General features: G+C 39.7%; 1 protein-coding gene across 2 annotated transcripts in view; it reads right to left on the bottom strand.

Moving 5' to 3' along the window:
* LOC125438869 (microtubule cross-linking factor 1-like) overlaps nucleotides 1-24,752 on the bottom strand; it is an 86,493-nt gene that overhangs the window by 6,077 nt on the left and 55,664 nt on the right. For both annotated transcript variants that reach the window (XM_048507503.1, XM_048507502.1), the window contains exons 6-11: nucleotides 24,304-24,459; nucleotides 15,158-15,250; nucleotides 13,300-13,521; nucleotides 11,825-12,013; nucleotides 5,934-6,101; nucleotides 4,291-4,539 (exon numbers count right to left, since the gene is read on the bottom strand). In XM_048507503.1, the coding sequence (XP_048363460.1) occupies nucleotides 4,291-4,539; nucleotides 5,934-6,101; nucleotides 11,825-12,013; nucleotides 13,300-13,521; nucleotides 15,158-15,250; nucleotides 24,304-24,459 (1,077 nt within the window). The remainder of the gene's footprint in view (nucleotides 1-4,290; nucleotides 4,540-5,933; nucleotides 6,102-11,824; nucleotides 12,014-13,299; nucleotides 13,522-15,157; nucleotides 15,251-24,303; nucleotides 24,460-24,752) is intronic.

Genomic DNA, 24,752 nt, shown 5'->3' on the forward strand with positions numbered 1-24,752 from the left:
TATGGGGTCAGACGGTCCTGAAATGATAATTCACATTTCAGTATTTATAACATTTGTATGCTGCCTTCCACCAATTTGGTATCCTAGCATTTCCCACAATATTTTGTTCCAGTGCGCAGCGTTCTGGTATTTCAACTGGTCTCATATATCTTTCAATTTGTAATAGTTGTATGAGATTGACGAAACAAATTACATTGGTTCCCCTAAGAAAGGTTTTCGTAAAGAAATAAAACTATTTCAAATTACAACTTAAAAGGGACAAAAATAGTAGCTCTGGGTTTCTAGTTTCTTTGGTAGGAGAATGCCCACCCGGGTCTTTTCATTCTTAATTATATCCCATAGGAGTACACTCACATGGCAGTTTTCTGTAGCTACTATATAGAACTAAAGTGAAAGGAATGAAAGATAACTCTAAAAAGGTTATAGCTATGTGGTGTGTATGCTTGCAGGCTTATGCAGTGAAGTCACAGATTTGGACTACCATCTATTTTATTGAGGGAGGGACTGTGGCTCAGTAGTAGGACATCTGCTTGGCATGCATGTGGATTACGGGTGTCAGATGTGCTGTTTCAATCCACAACAGGAAGTTTAAGAAGTCTTCTAAGAAAAAGTGATGGAACCAGGTTGAGCAGTGTTTGTATATCTTTCCATTATGCTGACTCTGTCACTAGTGTTTAGTGTGTGATGTCCCCGATCTCTAAAAGCCTGACGTGGGGCCATTCTGAGGACAATATGAGAGCTTGCTGTCATTCTGGGATTAGCTGTGCTTAATTCCTCTCTCAAATCCAACTCCTCCTTCATTATGTGGACATGATGTAAGTTTTAATAATATATTAGGGGTGTCCGCGTGTGCATGAAAATGTATCAGAAAGAGAAATGATTCTGCTTTATAATTAAACCGAAAATATTAGCTGTGGATTAACTGATTTGAAAATGTAACACAAGCACAATCAAAACTGCAAATTTATGTCTGCTGTTCCATCTCTAAGGAATAACACTGTATTTATGTTCTTGAAACGGAATATTTGGAAGCACAGAAAATGTAGGTCAGCATGCTTCTATGTGTAAGCTCTATTTCCACAATTATCTCAAATGGTCTATTTTATGCCTCACAGATTTGTGGGCATTTCTCTTCCATGTATTATAGTGAAAGCAAACATATAAGATATACAGGCAATGATTATAGCAAACACTTATCTATTGTGATATCATGTTATAGATTTGGTTGTCAGAGTTCTTCTGTATATTTCAAAAGGGACAGATAACACTACTATGCTATACAGATGCTAATTGCTTCTACAGGAAGGAAGTCTAGCTAATTGCTAAGAAGCTACTGAACTAAAGACCTACTAATCGCTGGATGTTTCCTGCTATAAAAAGGGATTGTTTATCAGCACAAAAGGTTTGTATGTATCTGTAAAAGCAATAAGTTATTTCAGTTGCTATTTCTGAAGTCTGAGTCTTCTGGGAATTGTACCATCTTCTTTTTGGATTTTTCAGTTGCATGTCATAAATACATGCAGACTTTCCAAGGAGTTCAGTGATAATCTCGCATGACTGTTAGAGGGAGAGAGGAGTCCACTCCGGGGATTATGGCAGCTCAAACACATATTCATAAGTGGACTGGCAGGAAACGTAAATGTGCTTTTCAAACCAAACATATATTGTAGTTCAGCAATATTAAGATGTGCACAAGTGCTTCAAAGCTGTTGCAATGACTTTACTGGGCTGAGAAGACCAAGGGCATTATTATTCAGCTGTATTTAAAAGCTTTATTGAAGCAAAACATGGTGTCTACAAGCAGGGTTTATGCACACATATCGTTGGAATCACACACACACACACACACACACACACACACACACACACACACACACACACACACACACACACACACACACGAATTTGGATATTTTTATCCTCCTTTTTTCCTGAAAAGCAATATTTATAGTAGCTTACAAAACAATGAACAAGAATTTAAAAACCACAATACAATAAAAAACAGAGACAGCAGCCAAGAGGTTGGACTGAGCAGCTGGAGAAACTCAGCCCTTGATGGAAGACTCCACTAGCAAGCAGTGGTAATCAAATAAATTATACTTAGAAATTTAGGATTGTACCTCTTTCTAGCAATGACTGTGTGTGAAACCTGCATAGGTCATTCGTGTGTTGAAATGAACAACATGTACACCATTTCATAACCTAACACCCAGTTTTAAGAATAACTGTGAACTAGATAATAATTAGGTTTTCTGTTATGTCACCAAAGAATAACACTTCAGTGAACTTGAAGTAGAAAACAACATAGGAGAGATGGTGGCTTTTCCAGACTGTGTGGCCGTGGTCTGGTGGATCTTGTTCCTAACGTTTCGCCTGCATCTGTGGCTGGCATCTTCAGAGGTGTAGCACAGAGGGAAGTCTGTTACACATTGTGTCCAGATAGAAGGGAATACTATCAACCCGCAATACAATATTATCAACCACATCTTTACATAACAAGTTCCATCCAAACACTGATTGGTTCCCCACCCTGGGACATGGACAATATATACCCCAAACATTTCCTTCTCTCTGGACACAGTGTGTAACAGACTTCCCTCTGTGATACACTTCTGAAGATGCCAGCCACAGATGCAGGCGAAACGTTAGGAACAAGATCCACCAGACCATGGCCACACAGCCCGGAAAACCCACCAGAACCAGTTGAATCCGGTCGTGAAAGCCTTTGACAAAACACAGGAGAGAGTTCAACAAGAACTAATAATCTGAAACCTATAAACATAATGAAAGTTTTTAGTGACGTTGTTGTATTCATTAATGCTGCAATTATGAAATATAATTAGGCAACTGTACTATCACGTTTGAAACAAGACTCTGTGGATTGGGTACTATCGTATGAAAACATTAGTTTGCAAAGGCTCTCCAGGTGCTTTTTATCATTGACCCTCCATTGTGAGTTTGGTCTTAGCTCAACAGAAGCTTGTGCCTGGCTCCAGCTTTCTAAACAGAAGTCATCCCTTGTGAACCTGAACCTGGAGGACTTTTCTCTTTTCCTGTATATCGATGTAAAAATATGTGGCAAAATTGATCTATGCTGGAGATAAGAATTACATTCATTTTGATACTTGGAGGACATGTTCTTTGCTTGCCTTTGCCTTGCTATCTAAGGGTAATCTTTCCTCCTCTCTGGATTCTCTGGTCAATTTAAAGTTATGAAGAACCTTCATGTACTCAAGATTTTATTGCCCTTTTTCAATGGTTTTGCTGCGTTGTCTGCTAAGGCTTTCCCTTTCAAAGCAACTATGTCCCTGCCCTTTTAAGTCAGTGGACTCCTGGGTACATATCCTTTTGCAATACCCTTATGCAGTGGTGTAGCTGCAAGGAGGCAGAGTGCCGAGTTGTGCACCAAGCGTGCACTAGTGGGTCATGTTGGGGGAAGAAAATTATGCCCCTGACCCCCTCCCCCTCATGCCCCCCTGCCCCTCCCACCTACCTTAGTTTCGTTCATTGTTGTGTCTTCAGTGCAGTCTTACATGGGGAAGGCTTTTAGAAAGTTTGACCACTTGGAGCACTCTCCCCCCTCCCGTCAAGAGCTCAGAGCAGGCTGGTTTACTCCCAAATGGTCACATGAACGGAGGCAGAGAGAGTGTTCCTCCCAAGGTCTCCTGGGAAATGTAGTTCCCAGTGAACAGGGAACTGAGTTCCCCTCCCCCCCTGCAACCAGGCTTCTGCCCTCCTCTGTGGAGAGCAGGAGTCAAGCTGGCCTCCACAGACGTGCTTGTAAAAGCATGGAGGCTGAGGGTGGGGGCAGGGCCCCCCGAGCCCTACTCCCCTGGGCTCCCTGCAGCCCGACTTCTGATCTCCCCAGGGTCTGGGGAGAGCAGGAGCCAAGCCAGCCTCCAGGAATGTGCTTTTAAAAGCATGGAGGCCAGGGGCAGGCCCCGCCCTGAACCCTGCCCCCTCGCCCCTGTGCTTTTAAAATCTGGAGGCTGGCTTAGCTCCTGCTCTCCCCAGGCTCTGGGGATGGCAGAAGCTGGGCTGTAGGGGGCTTGGGGGCAGGGCCATCTCCGAGTCCTGCCCCAGGGGGGGTGCGGGAGGACCCGGAGAAGGAGTTGTATCCGGGTGCCATTTTTTCCCTATACGGCTCTGCACTGGGTTCTGATAATCTGTCAAGGGGAAAATTATGCAGGAAATCTGGGACCACCTGATGCTGTAAATCCTTCCCCAAAGTTCCTTTGTTGCAATGCAATTATTGAGAAGCTTCATTAGGTTGATCAGGCCTTGATTTACCTGTTCCAGCCTCCTCAGCAGGTCCTTCCTTTGCTGCTCCCACTCTCGATGGTCTTTATCCAGCTGTTCCAGAAGCTCTTTCTTTTCTCTATTCCATTTCTTCTCGCTGTGTTGGATTTGCCACTGCAAGTTCATCACAGTTTTGTGACTATCAGTCAGGAGTTTCTTGTGCTCCTCTCTCTCCCTCGTAAAAGCTGCCTTTATATCAAGACCAAGGTCACTCTGTGCTTTTTCATTCATCCCTTCCCACTGTAAATGAAAAAAAAAGTATTATTGCAACCATCTTTTTCATGGCAAAACCCATGTCAGGCTTAGTTAACAAGTCCAGATATTTTTGTTCTTTTGCACACATAAGCTTTAAATTGTCAAAATGCATGTTCTTCTAAAAAGGCAGCTATAACATACTTTTTATACATATCTAATGGCTCAGTCTATAATCTAGTATTCAATGCTGAGCACTGACCATGAAAGCATTGTGCTTAAAATAGTGTGACTCTGCTTAACACTGCCCTAATTACTTTTTGTGAAAGTCTTTTGTAATTAAGGACTTTGGGGTGCTTACACTGATGTGGACAGCAACGACTGCAAAGAAGTCTTGAAGCAGCTTTATCTCCAAGGTTTAAGGTACGAAATACTTCTTGAACTGTCTAAGGACAACTTTATATGCCCATCTTTCTTTGATATATTGTGTAAAGAATAGTAAAGCCTTAGCAATCTGTGGCTGCAGTGTCAGCTAGTCCTTAAATCTCAAACTGCAAGATTCATTCTCAAACTCCAAGATTCATTCTCCCTCTTTTACATCCTACTGATATTTTTTTACAAAAATGCTAAGATATTTCTGAAAATTCCAATACTTATGCCTGAAGGGAAAATACAGTGTGTTAATTGGCCAGTGCCTTTTTAAAACAGCAAAACCTGTCAAACAGTCAAATTGATTGCTTTAGTTTTAATTAGCAATCTGGTAACTAAACACTTTTGACTTTCTGATTTCAAAATTCTTCTATACAACGTCCAAGGATAGTACACACAAGCCTCGGGAGTTCTGCACCATCACTAACTTTGTCACAACAACACAGTTCTTAATATTTAGAAAAGCATTCATAAAAAGAACTAAAGATCAGATGTTGATACTGTCTGTTCACACTGAACGAGATTTGAAGTAGTCTTAGATCAGGAAACTTATATACATGTGCAGGGTTGAAAAATCTGTTCAAATCTGTTCCAGAGCTTCATTAAACAAGAATAACTTCAGAGTTCCTGTTTTGGGCTTATTGTTCTGAGAAACCTTGCCTAACAAGGCTTTTCTAGACGTTTAACCATACCACTTTAATAAAATTGAGACAACCAATTATTCTTTACAGTTATTTATCCATAAATGAAATATGGCCTAGTCAAAACTTTGCTGTGGGCTGCTGAGTCCCTTTTAACTCATATAACGAACTGAAATGAAACTGTGTATACAAACGTAAAGTCAATAGAACATAAAGTCAATTCATCCCAAAATAACTGATCACCATGTCTATGGTATAACTGGATGCGCAATAAGTAGAAAAATAATTCCTCAGTGTTTGTCTCTCACTCATCTTCAGTTCAGTCAGAGAAACATATCACTTGCCTTTCCATTTAGACTAGGGGAACCTTACCTGCTCCAACTGACACTTCAGCTTAGTCCATTCTACCTCCCAAGCAGCTTTCTCAGTGGCATACCGCTGCTGGAGGCTGTGATGTTCTTTCTCATCCTCCTGAAGCTCAGTTCGAAAGTCATCCAACAGAACTCTCAGGGCATTTAAAAGTTGGTGATTTTCTTTTGCCTGTGGAAGCAAATGCTGTTTGTGATGCTAGTGGCAAGTTTAATAATGTTTTAAAATTACAAACGATAAAATGTTTTCTGCATACTTGCAACTGCAACATTAAGGTTAATCAGCAACATGGATAAAAAAATACTCAACCTCCTTTCAAACACAGAACAAAATAAATCAACAACGCTAATTCCACCCTGAAACAAATGCTAAAAAGCTTTGCTTGCCACAAGGAGATTTCCCTGATTCACCCCAAATGAACTCAAGCTGCATAATTTAGAGATGGACCTAAAAGATCAAGCTTGGTTATATTCAAAATATGTCAGCCCTCAGCATTCAAATTAATCTCCGATTCAACCTGCCTCTAAAATAGCATAAATGTGTTTTCTGCATTATTTGATTTTTCACTACAGTGGAAAGGGTGAAAGCTTTCAGTTAAAGGTTAACGACTGACTGTGCTTCTGTATTGGTTCATCCTTCAAAGAAGCTCCTAGCAATCCAGGATAGGCTAAATGAAAAACAGTATCAATGAGACAAAGTAGATGGAAGGGCCACATTTTTAGCATTTCCCATTCTTTACAGTCACATGACATAAAAGTGGGACTAGCTCTTGCTGAAGACAAATGAAGTAGCCAGGTTCAAGTTGGACAGGACAGCCTAATATGACATGGGATCTCTGGTGTACAAGTATTTTTCCCCTGTTTTTGCTTCCTCCTCTCATATTTCATTTCTCTTTGTGGACACAGATGATGTTGAAAGTTTCAGATATAAAATAAAACATTAAATATGAACATCGGCCACTCAAGAATTACAGTGAATCCACTTCCCTTTTGTGACCTACCTCTTACAGTCTACTCATTTACCATTACACATTATTTTAGAAATCCATGTATTGTCTAGCTGCCACTTTGTACCAATAGAGAAGAAATGCTGTTCAGTGCTGAAATCATAGGCCCCTTCCACACACGCAAAATAATGCGTTTTCAAACCACTTTCACAACTGTTTGCAAGTGGATTTTGTTATTCCGCACAGCTTCAAAGAGCACTGAAAGCAGTTTGAAAGTGCATTATTCTGTATGTGCGGAATGAGCCATAGTGACTGGGCAGATTACTATTGCTAACATTGTTTATCCAGGGGTTCTAGAGAGAAAGTGAGGCAGTCTTTACCTTTTGCTTCCATAATTTAAAAAATCCCCAAACTGCTCACAATGTTAGTCATGTTCCAGCGCTGTTTTCTGCCTCTATGTCAGATAGTGTCTGTAGTTTTTCCTCACGCTACAAAATATTGTAAGATTTGACAGGCTACTGTGTGGAGATTTCTCAGAGCAGAAGTCCATGTTGCCCTGGCCAATGTGCACTCCAAAACTAATTTCTACATCCTCTTTACACAGCAAGCAGGTTGAGTCCTGGGCCCATAATGTGACAGCTGTATCAGAATCAAACATAACCTGTAGGCTTTCCTCAGTTCCTACATGCACGGTACCGGGATCAGAACAATGGTGTATGTGGTGAAAGGGTTTCACCCTTCTGCACCATTTTCCAAATCCAGGTGTTCTCTGCAACAGATGGCCCATAGGCCCAACAGCAACCCCAACTGGGAAAATAGTGCAGGGGAAAGGCTGAGCCCCCCTTTTTCTGTACACCATCATCCTGATGCTGATCAGAAACTTCACATGCAGGAATTAGAAGACCCCCAAGCCATCTCTGACACAGGGTGAGGATGGAGACCCAAGCAGTGTGCTCTGTAATGTTTAAAAGTCCCAGTAATGTTGAAAATTTAGATTTGGACATCAACTGATTCTTCCCTTCAAACCTTTACAGACAGTTTTCCCTTGAGAGGGGCTTATTTCCAGTTAAAGCCTATTTGCCATTGAGGATCACTTTGCACAAGAAGTTTAAGCCCCTGCATCTGCCACTTCCTTTGCATTCCTTCAAGGGCCTTATGAGGCAACCATGGAATTGGACACTCGGACCTGACTGAGGCATAAGAACATAAGAAAGAGCCTGCTGGATCAGACCAGAGTCCACCTAGTTCAGCACTCTGCTACTTGCAGTGGCCCGCCAGATGCCTTTGGGAGCTCACATGCAGGATGTGAAAGCAATGGCCTTCTGCTGCTGCTGCTGCTCCCGAGCACCTGGTCTGCTAAGGCATTTGCAATCTCAGATCAATGAGGATCAAGATTGGTAGCCATAGATCGACTTCTCCTTCATAAATCTGTCCAAGCCCCTTTTAAAGCTATCCAGGTTAGTGGCCATCACCACCTCCTGTGGCAGCATATTCCAAACACCAATCATGCATTGCGTGAAGAAATGTTTCCTTTTATTAGTTCTAATTCTTCCCCCCAGCATTTTCAATGTATGCCCCCTGGTATTGTGAGAAATAGAGAAAAATTTCTATCTCTTGACATTTTTTACCCCATGCATAATTTTATAGACTTCAACCATATCCCCCCTCAGACGTCTCCTCTCCAAACTAAAGAGTCCCAAACGCTGCAGCCTCTCCTCATAATGAAGGTGCTCCAATTCCTCAATCATCCTCGTTGCCCTTCTCTGTACTTTTTCTATCTCTTCAATATCCTTTTCAAGATGTGGTAACCAGAACTGAACACAGTACTCCAAGTGCGGTTGCACCACTGCTTTATATAAGGGCATGACAATCTTTGTAGTTTTATCATCAATTCCTTTCCTAATTATCCCCAGCATAGAGTTTGCCTTTTTCGCAGCTGCCATGCATTGAGTTGACATTCCCATGGAACAATCAACTAAGACGCCCAAACCCCTTTCCTGGTCTGTGACTGATAGCACTGACCCCTGTATGTGAAGTTTGGATTTTTGACAAAGTTCCTCACCAGAGACTATTGAGATATGCCACAAAAATGTGGCATATCTCCAAGATGCTCCCCTGATTTATGGATCCTGGGCAGGCAGTGGAAGCCAACTAAGGTCAGCTCCACCCTGGTCTGCGCCTGGTCTGCCCCTGGCCATGCCAGCGCAGTTTTCTGTGCTGGCAGGCCTGGGCAAGAATGGCGGCTTCCAGGTTGGGCACTGAAGAGCAGCACAGTGCCCGCCCACTGGGATAAGTAACACTCCCCACTAGTGCATTTGCCTCTTGTGACAGTGGGGTAGGCATCAACACCAGTGTCGGGGTGCCCTGGCTCCACAGGGGGATTTCCACACCCACCTCTGGGTTGGGTCACCAGAGGAGCTGGTGCATGAGCTTGTAAGCACAGGAACTCTCAGCAGAATAAGACATTTATACATCAGCATTTATACATCACTGATGCTGTTTTATATGCTGACCGCTGTGTTTAAGTGGGTTTTTAATTGTATGTTGTATAATTATGTTGTCCACCGCCCATAGCCCTTTGGGGGTAGGGCAGTATAAAAAAAACTCATAAATAAATAAATAAATAAATAAATAAATAAATAAATAAATAAATAAATAAATAAATAAATGCCCACCCCCCACCCCACCATCTTTTTATATAGAAATGCACGTTGAAAACAGAATTGGTCCTCTGCTCAGCATTCCTTTGGCACAAGGGATATTCCACCAGCAGGACTTTATTTGCAATACTGGAATGTACTTAATGCTGATTGGTATGCGCCACCCCTAGCAGAGATGAGTTGTAAGCTATAAATTAACCATACTTCCTTACAGGCAATTAGATTTGTTAGACTAGGATCAATTGAATGGAATACCTTTTAGAATAAATTCTGAAATAAGCACTGCAACAATGGCCCAGTTTGCATATTCCTTGAGATCAGAGTTATGATATAAAATTTTTAGAGACAGTGCAAGCAAAGCCTTTACTTCAGGCTGGCTGCTTAGCACGATAGGGGAATCTTAGCCAGTGGCTCTGTCATTCCCAGTTTGTAGGTGGAGAGGGCAAGCCTATCACTGGTCTGATTCAGCCTGATTATTTTGCAGCTGTTATACTAGCTATTGTCCCTGCCAGATCATTCTCCCCTGGTCCCTGATAAACCATGGAGCTGAATGGACTCTTCTTTAGCTGGGTCTCAGTTCAATCCAGACTTTGATAGGACTGTCAGAGATTCCACTTGGAAATGCCCCCAACACCATGAAGAAGCTAGAAAGATCCATGAGTCTTTGTGAATGGACCATCTTAATTGGTTTCATACACCTGTGGACAGGACCAGCAGCATAGAGAGCAGGCTTCAGCATATAACAACTGGATCATGATAAAATTCCCTCACATTCAAACTATGGCTCATTCCGCACATGCAGAATAATGCACTTTCAAACCGCGTTCAGTGCTCTTTGAAGCTGTGCGGAATAGCAAAATCCACTTTCAAACAGTTGTGAAAGTGGTTTGAAAACGCATTATTTTGCATGTGCGGAAGGGGCCTATGATCCCTTTATACAGAGGAGATCACCAAGGTGGAGGTATGCTTTGATAAATGTAGTGAGTCAATCATAATTTGAACCAGGCCCATGGTTGCCATGAAATCCTGAAGGTTGTGTGTTAAGGGGACTTGTATGATTGTTGAAGCCACCCAGAACTAGGAGTCTTCAACATCATCCCTGAGACAACCAGCACCAGCGTACACAAGAAGACTACTAGGTACAATTCCATACCTGTCACAAGGACCCATACTAGGGTAGAGGGCATGGCCCAGAGATAAAGCACATTCTGTACATGCAGAAGGTTCCAGGTTTAGTCCTAAGATCAGCAAGTAAAAGGATTTCAGGCAGCAGGTGCTGGGAAAGAACTTTCTCTGCTTGAGACCCTGGAGAGCTGCTACCAGTGAGAATAGACAATGGTTTGATTCACTAAGCAAGCTCAGAAATGTGGCTTCAAATGCTATCCCCTTGTTTTGTACATACTCAAACAAAACACACTGCTCTGCTACTTTTGCCTACCATCGCACATTTACCAGACTTGCCCATTCCTTCCACATCACTTTTCCATTTCTGTACTAAAAACTAGATAGCAAAGCAGTTCTCCTAATGAGGGTGGATTTAACCAAGGAATCCAACTTTTTGAACCCTACTGAGTCCTATGTGAAAAGTTTTGCTTGCTGTTCATAATTAGGAATCACAGCTGTCTTGTCTAGCTTGAAGCTGTGGGACTCTCTTGCTCTTTCTCTTTCTGCACATATACACATGCTGACATTTATCAATGAACAATTATCTTAACAAAGCTATTAATGAATAATTATCTTAACAAAGCTGGACTGCACCCCAAATATACTTTGGAAAACATTCACATATTTTACTGGTATTTCTCCAAGACTTGAATCTAGGTCAAGCCCGAAGTAGGAAAAGCTCTCAATCCACTTGAGAGAAGAAGACAAGAGATCAACATTAACTAGCTTTTAAAAGAGCGCATCTAGTGAAAGTATTTGGGCATGTTTTAAAAAATTCTTTCATCAAATTAAACACACATTTCTAGTTCTTACATTATATATAAGAAACAGAAAACTTCCCCTCCCACTAATGACTTGATGGTGTATTGTTGGTGCTTCAAACCATCCAATAACAATATCCTTTTCTGAACAGGAAATGGAATATTTCACTAACAACATCAGTGGGAAAAGGCTGCTGCAATTCTTTTCCCCATATTAAACATGAATATAATAAATGAGACACATTTAAAACTCAGTATCTCTAAAACAACTATAATTATGGTTATACTTAAAAGACAGGCAGCAGAACAGAAAGAATTTGATTACTGGGACAGAGTAATAAGCACATGCATATCTGCCTATACCTGCTGTTGATGCTGTAACAATTCTGCAGTCTGTAGCTGTGGTCCATGCTCACTTGTTTCTTCAGTGGAATGTTGAGAGTAATCTGTCAGTGCAAACGCTCCATCTTCCTCCTCCTTTTCCTTCTCTCGTTCAATACCCTTATTTTCAAACTGAGAACTGAATTCTGATACGGAGTCTAGGAGGTCTGACTAAAAGGAAAAGTGACTAAAGATATAGATGCATTTCTGTATGAAAACTTTGTGACATAGCTGTACTAATAAGCATGCGACACTTTGCAGGGGCTTCCCCATTCTTTCTATAAAGATGGCAATTCTCCATTCCAGACTCAGAGGCTCATTCTGCACATGCAGAATAATGCACTTTCAAACTGCTTTCAATGCTCTTTGAAGCTGTGCGGAATGGCAAAATCCACTTGCAAACAGTTGTGAAAGTGGTTTGAAAACGCATTATTTTGCGGGTGCGGAAGGGGCCAGACACTGGCCAGTGTCTACATAGTCACTAATACCATTAATTTATTGCAATGCCCTCTACATTGAGCTTTACAGTTAAATATAGAATAGTCCTTGATTAATTCCAAAGAGATCGCTGGCACTGCCTACTTTTAATCATACAGATTCCCAATGAATAAATGTTACACGATGTCACAAATATGACAAATACATTAGCACTGCAGAAAAATAGGTATCTTTTAAACATAATTGTTTGGATTTGATTGATATATTTTTCTTCCTAAGGTTATTTTGGGCGATTAGTCTAAAGGCATAACATTCTCTTCCTGTCCATTTATTATAAACAGTGATGTAGGAGTTGTGTGAAAACATTTTACTCATGATGAGCCTGATGTATGCATTGCTTATATTTCCCAGTATTTTAAGACTCTGCTGCTAGTAAGCCAACATGTTCTTGACAGACTTAAGGGCCCTTCACATTGTGGAAAATGCTGACATTACTCCAAACTGATTTGAAATTGTTACTACATGAATGTATTAAACCTCTTCTAATAATGTGGGAGGGGTGTGGAATGGTATGGTATTAGCCCAGTTGCATCAGATCTTAAAAGCTTAGCTGGGCCAGTACTTGGATGGGCAAACTACCTCTGCTTCTCACTTGCCTTGAAAGCCCCTTGTTGGAGTTGCTATTAGTGATTTGATACAGAGAGAGGTGGAGGGGTATTTATTCCATGTATTTGTAGAAGAGATTACATTGATTTAGAAATAAGATATAATTTAGGATTGTCAGCCAGGTGATCCTTCATCACATGTACTTTTAAAAAATCCAGTAGCTGGCAGCTTCATATTCCTTTTCAGCAATTTCTCCATCTAACAATAAATGAAACAGTTCTGCAGTTAGGGCTGCTCTGACACTGGGACTGGAAAGCAAGGTTATTTCTCAAAATGAATTCTCTACATAATGGAATAATCTATCTTGCATTTCCCTTGCAGTTTCAGTCCATTAAATGACACGGGAGAATTACCTCAAGCATGTCCTCTCCTTTCTCCTTGCCTTGCCGCAACTGTTTCAGCAGCCATTTCAGTTTGACGTAGAGGAGAGAGGTGTTCTGTTTGAAATGCCTGAGTTCTTGATGCATCAGGTTTTTCTCCTGACTCCACGTCTTCTCTTCCAGTTTGTTTTGCAAAGTCAAGCTTTGCACCTCCAAGTCTTTCCTCCGCAGGCTTTGTAGATGGTCCTCTTCTAGCTTTAAACAGAACAACCATGTTCAATATCAGTGGGATACTGCTCTCCAGGGTTTGTTTTCCCCCCTATTTGGGCAAGCTAAATCAAGACTGCTCATTCTAATTACCATCAGCTAACTGAACTTGGCAAGGGAATTGACTTTCAAGAAACCTGAAGACCACAGTTTCTAAACTTAATTTAATTAACCATATGTGAATAACCTGCTGGGGAAATACACACTTTACAACTTAGATCAGACTTCTGCAGCATAAACATTTTTATTCCTTTTACACATACGTTGTTCTTTCCACTGTGTCCTTTTCAATATGTTCCCCATATTTATTCATTTTATTGGATTTATATCCTGCCATATCCCCGAAGAGCTCTGGGTGGGTTACAACATAATTTAAAACATTCAGTAAACTTTAAAATATAAATCCTAATTTAACATTTAAAACCAATTAACAAAATGTTAAAATAATGTAGGCCTAATAATTAAATTGATGGCATAACATTAATTCTTCCCACCTCTTCCACCCCTCCTTGGGCGGGGGGTCACCAGGAGGTTCCCCTCCAATGAATGGAGGGGCTTTGTAGGACAATATGGGGAGATGCAATCCCGATGACCCTGACCCTGTTACTACAGTGTGTAAATTCCATTTGCTGACAATCCATAGAAGTCCTTAGCCTTGGGTTTTCCCCTTCTGTTTAGGTGGGGAAATTGTCCATTCTATTTCTTCAGCCAAAGATCACTATTTTTGGAAAATCAAGGTCCCATCTTGGACATCTTAGCATAAGAAACTATGCCGATGCAGACTGTCAGCACTGATGTTCTCTAGCACTGTATCCAAATATTCAAGTTTCCAGCATCATTTGCTAAAAGCTCTTTATGGAATTAGCTATCAGCCAGGCAAACAACAAAGACTCTCTTAGTATCATTACCTGTATATTCATAAGAGTTCACCAGAAAAAGCTATTTCTCAGTGAAAAACATACCTGAATAATTGTCATGAAGTCACATCTATTTTATTTCACATCTGTTTTATCTTAAACTTTACTAATAAATGAATGAAAAAAGATTCCATTTACATTAATCTTGCACTTAGAAAATAGCTTGCTAATCATTAAAAGGTATTCATGAGAAAATAAGGAGACCCCTAAAGCAACATATCTACAATGTTCTATTCCATAATGATCTACAGAAATGTAATAATTTTGAATAATTCCAGAAGATGTACCTTTAATGCAAAGTGTTACTTTGAAAATACTATTTCTAGATGTGTCATGTTTAATTACTTTTCTGTTATATTTTTAACATGCCATTAACTTTAAGAATTGGAACTAGACTATATCTGAAAATCTGGATAAAGAATTCAGCGCCCTGAATCACACCATATTCCTACAGTCAGAAACGTATTTTTAACTTTTGTGTTACTAGGATTCAAAGTAAGAATTATGGGTTCTAATAGTACAAATAAGATAATTATTCAATTTAATTTTGAGTTCAGACTCAATCCACAGTAAAATCATCTAGGAAATACACAATTCAAAGAACTTTAAAGTTCTTCATTTCAATACTGTGAGCCACTGACAGACAGAAAAGTAGTACACCTTCCTAAAGACACAGATCTCTTCCAGTGGCCAGGTTATGTATTTACCTGAATGATCCTCTCTGAAAGTTTTTCTTGCTCTTCTTGGCGAAGTTTCACCTCCTGCTCAAGTTGAGCCTGAAGCTCTTGTATCGATACATTCTGTACAGGTAAAACATGGCAGTCCCTCAGCTGATCAGCAGGACAAATGGGTAAGTTTCTTACAGGTTTGACAAAACTACAGGACAGACACCAAGACCCACAACTACACAAATAAAAGAAACTGTATTCACTATATGGTGATCATAATCAGCAAAATACACTTCCTAATAAATGAAAAATCCATGGACATGGATTCCCTTGTTGGATCAGGAACTGTACAATAAGGCTGAATATGGAGTCCATACTGTGATATGGATTAAATCATGGGGCATTTGTTGTGAAGAACTGAACCATATCTTTAGTTGCTTCTAGTTGCATGCATCTATCTCCACTGCACTGTGAATAAGAACACACATAGACGGATTCCGCATGGGCCAAAAGCAGCAGAGTGAAAAGGATGTAAACCCTTTTACACCATTTTAAATAATTTTACACCGTTTTCACACCATTTTCACATTACTGTTTTTGGCCATCCGGAATCCGCCATACCCATTTTCACATTACTGTTTTTGGCCATCCGGAATCTGCCATACTCAAGCTGTGTATGTATTGGAACTAATTCTGAACAAGAGCCTAAATTCTTACAGTTGTGGGTAGTGTAATCCTCTAAGTCTGTGAAGTTAAGGCAATTATCAAGATCTGTCTACAAGAAATTTATGGAATATTTATTGAATATTTGTTCTAATCTTATAAAAGCAGGGGAATCTATATTTTCAAATTTTAATTGGCAATAATTGGAATAGACACATTGGTGATAATTAGTCAGTCAGCTGCAATAAAAGTTTGGTTAAATCCAAAGTTTAATAAAAATCTATCTTTGAAATTATGGCCATGAGTTAGGGATCAACCACTAGCAGCCTACAACAATCTGATCTCACAGTGGACCACCCCTAGACAAGGGAAAGAAAAGTCTACAAGAAACAAGGCAAAGGAAGGTGGCAAAGTGAAAAGGGATTTCTCTCATTTTGCATTCCTTCCATTTGTACAAAGCATGTTCTCTTTCTCTCTTCTCTTGTTCATTCCCTCCTAAAAGGTGTGAGTGAAATACTACATCACGCCTGAGGTAATCCCCTTCTGGAAATGATCTGTGAACCATGGAATGGTCACCACACAGAAGCTGTTCCCAGAATTCCTGAAGCAGATGCCAAGGACGAAGAAGAAACTATTTGCAATCTGAAAGAACAATTTTGCTGGCAAATCTCTATGTCAGATACTTAGAATTCAAAAACTCCTATGAATGTCACAAAATACAAATAAAAATATTTTTAAAAAGCAAGTAACCATTTCAAAATACCTATAGGGTATTTTGGCCACCCAAGATTTTAATGGGTCTTTATCTACAGTCATCTCCCATTTTTAGAAAGTGAATGCTTTGGTAAGATATATGAACTTGAAAAATAAATAGAATGCGATCTTTTTAGAAGAGTGAAGAGTTGCTTTTAAAATTATTAAATTTTTCTAACACAAACTGCTAAAATAGGATACAGTTCCAAAAAGCTTCAATATCTTTTAATTAGAGTAAGCCTATTCTTGCCAATTTCTGAAGAACACCCACAGTTCCAGAAAAAGGGAAAACTGTGCTTCTGAGCACAATAAATTCAGTATAAGAGATGTAGACTAATATAATTTTATCTTTAAAAACACAACTCAGATATATTTGATAGTGCATATGATTTACAAGGCATTGCATTTATACAATTCACAAGTGGGAGACCCAGAAAGACTTTTGGGAGGCATCTTGTTCTGTCTCCCACTACTTCCTCTTTCTCTTCTCCAGCCCTCCTTGCCTCTCCCCCTTTCCTGTATTCTTTTGTCCTTCCCATCCACCAACCAAACTACCTTTTTTTGCCCTTCATCTCCAGCTATATTTATTATTCACTTCATTTATACTTCACCTTTCCCACAAATGGTTTACAGCATTCTGCCCGCCATTTAGTTTCTCACTTATAATAACTGAGGTATTTTATTGAGAATATGTAACTGGTCCAAGGTGGAGCATTCTGGGAAGCAGTGGTTTTTTTTGCCCCACTGCTGGCTACACTACCCAGAACTCTATTGAAGGCAGCATGGAACCCTTCACAGTGCCCTCTCTTGATGTCACCATCTGAATTGCACTGTTAATCTTGCAAGTATAATTGCTCACCTGTAACTTGGAACTGTAAGTTTAAACCAGTCTTTTTGGACTGTAAAGAATGGTGGAATTCCCCCATGGAGAATTAGTAGAGTAGACTAAGCATGCCTAGCCTGGCAGGTAATACCATTTTTTATCAATCTTCATAATCAACTGCTTGATAATCTTTTAGGCTAAAAGTCACCCTAGAACAGAAACTACTTTCTCTGGGCATCATACAATATTTTATTTTTCTATTGTAGCCTGATTCCATGAATTATCTCACTTCAAGTAATATAATAAGCTGCTATCATCCGATATTATTTTAAGTTCCAGGTTTAATGCCAGTATCCAAACCCTTGATTCAATGAAATGATGGCCAAGTTCCACCCACATATTTCAGGATCTTGTAGAACAGTTAATTGTGTTAATGGCTCAAAATTGTGCTAATGGTTCAACTATAGTCTCATTTATCCTACTGGCCCAGACTACTACTACATATAGAAGTTGAGACAATATCTTAGCACTGACAGCTGTATTCACTATCAGAAGGTACTGTTCAGCTTTCCTGCAAAAAGCACTTTACTGATGTGCTAGAGCAGGCCAGTCATGCCATCATAGCCCTACAATGAAGTTTCCAAATTAAATGCATGTCAAAAATTACTCCCAGATTTTTAAAAGACATAACCTACCATGGCTCAATACCCTCTAAAATCCATTTATATCTTGGATCTCTTTCTGCTTTTGTAAAAAAAAAACCAATGAATTTTACTTTACAGAGTTAGGGTCTGTAGCCTGATGGGTGATCGTGGTATTAATGCTACATCATCAGCATACAATAAAATGAGTATTTTTAGCGTGCCCAGTTTTTGTCTCCTTTAAGTGCAGGTGCTAAATCATTTAAAAACAGATTAAAAAGTAATGGAGCCATCAGACACCCCTGCTTAACTCCGGACTTCATAATACATTTTCTTTCATTTACCCCTCTGGCCCACATCTAACCTAGACTGTTGAATTAGCAAAGAGCATCCATACCAATCACATCAATCTAGCATCAGTCTTGGTTTTCCTAAAGTTCTTGCCATTAACATATCCTAGGAATCAAATCGAATCAAATGGTTGCAGTTTGAGAAACTTTTCAAGCTGTCGTTGAAAACAAAGTTTGATGTAGCATTTTGATGTGAAACACATTAGGATCATCAAATACTATTTAAATATTTGAAGATCCTCTGTGCACCTTTTGTTTTGCTGTGTTTTGATCTTTGTTAGTGCAGCTCATCTATGCAGTTCTTCCTATCTAAAACCTGCTTGTTCTGTACCCAGCACTGATTCTGAAATCTATCCGGTCAACGAACTTATAACATGCATATAATATTCTAATCACTGGTAACAAACTATTGGAATCTATTCACTTTTCTTAAATATAGGGACAGTAACAGCATATTTCCATGGATCTGATATTTTACCTACTGACTTAATTCTGGTGAATAAAGGCGCTAGTAAAGTACTTCACACTGTAAATTGCTCTTGAATATTTCAGTTGGTATTAGGTCTGTCTCAGGGACCTTGTGCTTTCAAGTACAAAACAGAAAAATATACCATATTTTTTATCTTTAAAGTTCATGTTCTTGCTCAAAAAACCTTGTTTGCCTCCCAGGACACCAGTGTCTGGAGCAGGGACCGACACCACCCTTTTCGGTGGCATAAGTTCATTGAGCCCAATGGAGGGCTTTCTGGCAGTAGGGATGGTTTTTTGTATTTTGCCTCTCCACACCACCAAAAAGCCCTCTGGAGGCAGTGGGGCAGTGTTGGAGTGGCACTGTTCCTGGCCACCCCAAGGCTCTGGATTGGGCTGTTATAATTGACAGGGGGAAAACAATTTTACAATATAGATATGATCACAGATTCCGTAACAGTAGTCAAAAGCTACTCCTGTGTTCATATTTGATTTCTGAAGATTATTACACAACATTATGTGGGGAAAATTTTGAACATCTGAATCTACTCAGTTTAGAGTTAGTATTAGATTAGACACAGGATATACACAATTTAAAGATCCTCTACTGATGTTTCATGTGTGGCATCTGTTCCTTTGTCTCACAATGGCAGAGCGTTGCTCCAGTCATGAGTAATGAGCTCAGCATGTATCTTGCATGCATGTCACCTCCCTTTCATCAAAGCAGCTGAAAGTCTGGTTTTGCTGGGGAAAAAAGATTTCCACTTACGGCATTTTTGAAAAGACAGATTTCTGTTGTGATGTGTACTTAACTCAGAGTTTATCTAAATACATTTTACAAACACTTTACACTAAAAACTGCTAATTCAGCTCAAACATTAGTAGCAGTTTGCAGTTAAGACTAGTGGGTGGTATCAAACTATAGACAGTAAACCTTAGCTGTGTTTAATCTGACAATTAGTCTGCCATAATACTTAGCATAAAAATAATGTACTAAAGGGCTATAAAGTCAGATATGGTGATAGGGATGTTTTCCAAACAGAAGAGGATTGCACTGAAAGATCTTTTTTTCCTGAGTGTTGGTGACATCAGACACATCTCTGGCTTCTGGAGGGCTCAGATTTGACCTTGCATAAACTATGGCTCCTCACTATTCAGCTTTGTGGTGCTACTACATCTGCTAGGAAAAGGGGCAAGTATTTTGCTTGCACATGTTGGCATACAGATATACCTCCCCATCAGCACAAAGCAGGAATGCCACTAGGGCAGATAAACAAATACAAACATTTTGCTTGCACATGCAGACAAACAGGTAAGCAGTGCTGCAGATGAGGTGATGGATGGAGGCAAATGTTACACCTCATTCACCAGAAAGCACCTGCCCTGCTATATCTTCTGTCATTAAAGTGTGCACACTGAAACTAATAACAATTGGATAAATAAAAATAATTTGTGTGCATGCGCACAAAAACTTATGCCAAGAATAAAATGTTGTTGGTCTTAAAGATGCCAGTAGACTCAAACTCTTTTGAAATGGAAATTGTTATGTTGTTAAAAAGGCAGCTTAACTTTTAAAAAAATAACTCAACAATGTATAGCCGAATCCCCAAAACTGACAAAAGGGCATTCAGATATTGCTAACAAGACTAAAATTGGCTCTAAAACATTATTGTGACACTTTATTGCATGTGGCGTTGTGTTTCAATGTGAGTCTTTATGCAAGTCTGTTTCTCCTTTGCAACCTCTAGCATGCAAACTTTTATTCACTATGGGTACCTTCTCTATTAGCTGATTTGTAAATTATGATGAACTGGGCTATCTTCTATATCTTGGTTTAACTAATGGCAGGAAGTAGGATTAATGAATGTGGAATAAGGCCCATGATCTTCTCACTATCACAAATGCAGATAAGAAATACTGATTCATCATTCTGAAGGATTACTAGATGGAGATTAGTTGAACTTTTTTCATTTTGTAGCCACTGGTTTATCTACATCATTAGCATAGTTTATGGCAGCATTTCACAGTGTCATATTAACGTATGTCTTTGATTACAGGCCAATTAATGTAGAGCTTGTTTCATCCAGACTAGAAGAGGAGTGAAAATCTAGTGCTGCACACCTTTCTGTCTGTTTAAACAATAAGGGGTGTAAACTGCACAGGTTATTCAAGTGGAACTATTTTAGTTTTTACTGCTCTCGTTGTTCCTGAACCGTAATCACTGACCACTCTGTGTTTTAAAAAAAATCTTAAATTAATACAATTTCATTTACATTATATGCAAAATTAATAACACTTCCTCAAGTTTAATGATCATAACATTTCAAATAAATGCTCTTCCTGGGATGGTCTCTGGCAGGCCAATAGAGCTGAGTCACCGTTTAGCGTCACCTCAGTATATTTCAAATTCTGCTTATTCTTGCTAATGTCAAAGCTCGCTTACTATTTTCCCCAATGATCTCAGACCCTTCCAATTTGTACATGGCTGACGGGCAACAGAAGTTAACCAGGACAAACAGGAGCATTTTCCCCCCACATGTTGAGCTTAGTTATCCTGCCCCAATCTTTGTAATGATTCAAAGATGCAAACAGGTATGGTGTAGTGATTAGATCATCAAGCAGAAGACCTGAATTAAGATTCCCATTGACTTAAGAAGTTCATTGGGTGGCCTGACTCCACTGTCTCTCAGTGCTCCATGTACATCTATTCAATTAAATGTATATTAATCACTCACATTAAAAAAGGAATCAGTTTTTAAAATATTAAGACAACAAGCGGGAGAGGGGAGGAGGGTCAGTGATATCCCTGATTTCCAGTCCTTTTTGCTGGAAAGAGACTGAACATCTAAACACAGTATGGTTCTTTTTATAGTCAGCTCACCATATAAATTATGTGCTTCTGAACTCACAGTTATATATTTAAAGCTGCTCTGAACTGGTGACGCAATAGATATTTTACAGAGGGAACTACATGCTTTTTCTTCTTTTGATAGTTTGCTATAAAGGATATGTCGAAACACACTGTCACACTTTGCAACCTTCTTTAAAAGCATCAACAAGGGCCAGTGCAGCCGGGCTATGAAATTATCCCATCTTATTTAGATAATGGTACAAAAAAAAGACACAGCAACAGGTATTCTTCCTTCCCTTCCTTGATATTTACTTCCTTCTCTTGGCCTTCTACAGCAAATTTATTGTGCTATTGGAAATCTTTCCTTGAGTTGTAATTGGCTACATTTGCCCCCAGAATGTCACAATGCCAAATATATTTCAAATTCTGCTTATTCTTGCTAATGTCAAATCTCGCTTACCAAAGCTTGCTTATCACTTGACATTGTGACATCATATTCACAACATGTTGGCTGAAATTGCACTGTGAGGAAGAAGCAGCCCTAATGTTAAATAAAGCATTGTCTGGTGTACAGAGGCGTTCCTCCCATTGGGCAAACTGGGCAGTTGCCCACGGCGCCCCCTTGTGAGGGGGGATACAAAAACTGCCGGGTCGTTTGTGGGATTTTTTTGTATTTTCAGTGTTTTTTCGGTTTTTGGCCTGCATGGGGTGCAGTTTTTAGGCTAGCAGGGATGTTTCAGGAAACTCTCCTGATGCTATCACCCAGGTTTGGTGAGGTTTGGTTCAGGCGGTCCAAAGTTATGGACTCCCAAAGGAAGTGCCCCATCCCCCATTGTTTCCAATGGGAGCTAATAGGAGATGGGGACTACACATTTGAGGGTACATAACTTTGGACCCCCTGAACCAAACTTCACCAAACCTGGGTGATAGCATCAGGAGATTCTCTTACTGATAACACCCAGATTTTATGAAGTTTGGTCCAGGGGGTCCAAAGCTATGGACTCCGAAAGGGGGTGCCCCATCCTGCATTGTTTCCAATGGGAGCTAATAGAAGACGGGAGCAACACCTTTGGGGGTCCATAACTTTGGACCCCCTGAACCAAACTTCACAGAACCTGGGTGGTATCATTAGGAGAGTCTCCTAAAGATACCCTGAAAGTTTGGTGCTGCTAGCTTAGCAATTGCACCCCTGACATCAAATTTTCCCAGAATTTCCTTTTAAATCCCCCCCCTTGGCATGGCTTTAAAGGGAGATTCTGAGGTCCCCAGTTTAAACATTGAAAGTGATACTGAGAATCAACCCCAAAATAGCATCACTTTCAATGTTGTTTAAACTGGGTACTCCAGATTCTCCCTTTAAGATGGATTTAAAAGGAAATCTGGGATCCCTAGTTTAAACACCATTGAAAATGATGCTGTTTGGGGGTGGATTCCAGCATTACTTATTTAAACTAGGAAGCCCAGCTTCTCCGTTTAAATCCACCTTAAAGGGAGAATCTGGGGTTCCAAATTTAAGTAACATTGAAAGTGATGCTGTTTCCCCCAACTGGGGAGACTGGATAAAACACCATAAAATGTTTTCATAGCAGTAATAAAACATTTTGAAAGCATTTTGAAAATGTTTTCAAAAAATATTTTTGCTGTGTGGCATGGCCCATTGCTGTGTTCAGATCTGTGAGTTGGGGCATGTTCTATAATGTGATGGTGACTTTGAAACAACCTGGTGGAAAAAAATCATTGTTTGGTCATGGTGGAAGAGGCTGGCCGCCCATGGGGGGGGGGGGCATCAAACTCAGGTTTTGCCCAGGGCTACAGTTTGCCTAGGTACGCCACTGCTGGTGTAGCTGTCCAAGTACAGCAGGAACACAAAAAGTATATATTTGTGAAGGATTCTTCAGGAAAAATTTTTGGTTCCTGCAAATCCATTTCTGGTTATGAAAATATTTCCTTAATAAATGTACACACCACATTTTATTGCCTTCAAATTATATATATGGAATATGCTTTGTATTTGTCCTTGTTTTCTGTGGAAAAAGAGAGAAACTGATGTATACAATAAGGAATTCCTACATATATTGTATTTGGTCATTGACCGTAAATAAAGATTCTTCTTCTTCTACATATATCTATCTAAAGAGTTTCTGGTGAGAAATGAAAATTAAAAAACAAACAAATAGAAGCTTTTCAATTTGTGAAATATTGGATCTCTCCATAAAATGAAAATAATTTAAATGTTTTTGTTAAGTATAAACTGCCCCCCCCCCCCTTCAAGCGCTATAATCTTGGAAACTGTGGTATAAAATTCAGCTTTCCAGGAATGAAGATGAAATAGAAAGTTGTAAAACAACACTTCAATACATTTCACACAAGGGGTTATAAACACATTTTACCTTCCAAATAATCTATCAATCTATCCATCTAAACGATAGATGAATATCTCAAGGACAGCAACTACAAGCAAAATAAGACTGTCCAGGTTTTGTTTCACATTTTAAGCAGGCACTGCTGGTTCTTTCAAACTGAAATTGTGCTGTATTGCATCAGTTATTCCCTCCCTCCACTTGGCTTAACTTCTGTGACAAACACTGATTGCTCCCTTTCAAGGTTGCAGGAAGCTTTTAATAGTCTGTGCTGACCTCTAGACTGAAACAACCCTTCTTTCCTGGCCTGTAGAGTTTAAAGTCTCCAACAGCTCTGACGTGTGGTTCGGCGGCGCCTCGTTGGTGGTGAATCTCTTGCTCATCTCCATGGTCTTGGTTGCGCTGCCACTCCATCTGATCCCTCAGTTTGGACTGTTAGGTGCATGGGTGGGGTTTATAACATAAAAAAAGGACAGGAGGGAATAAAAAAAAAATATGTAAAAGTAGACGACTGAAATCTACAAGACAAAGAAAAGCGTGAACAGAAAAATCAACTTAAACGCAGTGGCATAAGAAAGTGAAGAGAACAGAACTAAAATGAGAATGAGCAAAATAATGGGTTGAAATATCTGAAAAGCAAAAAAGAGAAAGAGAGGGAAAAGAATGCAAACACTGGTTATGAGGCGCATGCAATGAGGGTGCATGAGTCAAACCAACAGCAAGCA

The sequence above is a fragment of the Sphaerodactylus townsendi genome, linkage group LG09 (assembly GCF_021028975.2).
Source record: "Sphaerodactylus townsendi isolate TG3544 linkage group LG09, MPM_Stown_v2.3, whole genome shotgun sequence".
Lineage (NCBI taxonomy): Eukaryota > Metazoa > Chordata > Lepidosauria > Squamata > Sphaerodactylidae > Sphaerodactylus > Sphaerodactylus townsendi.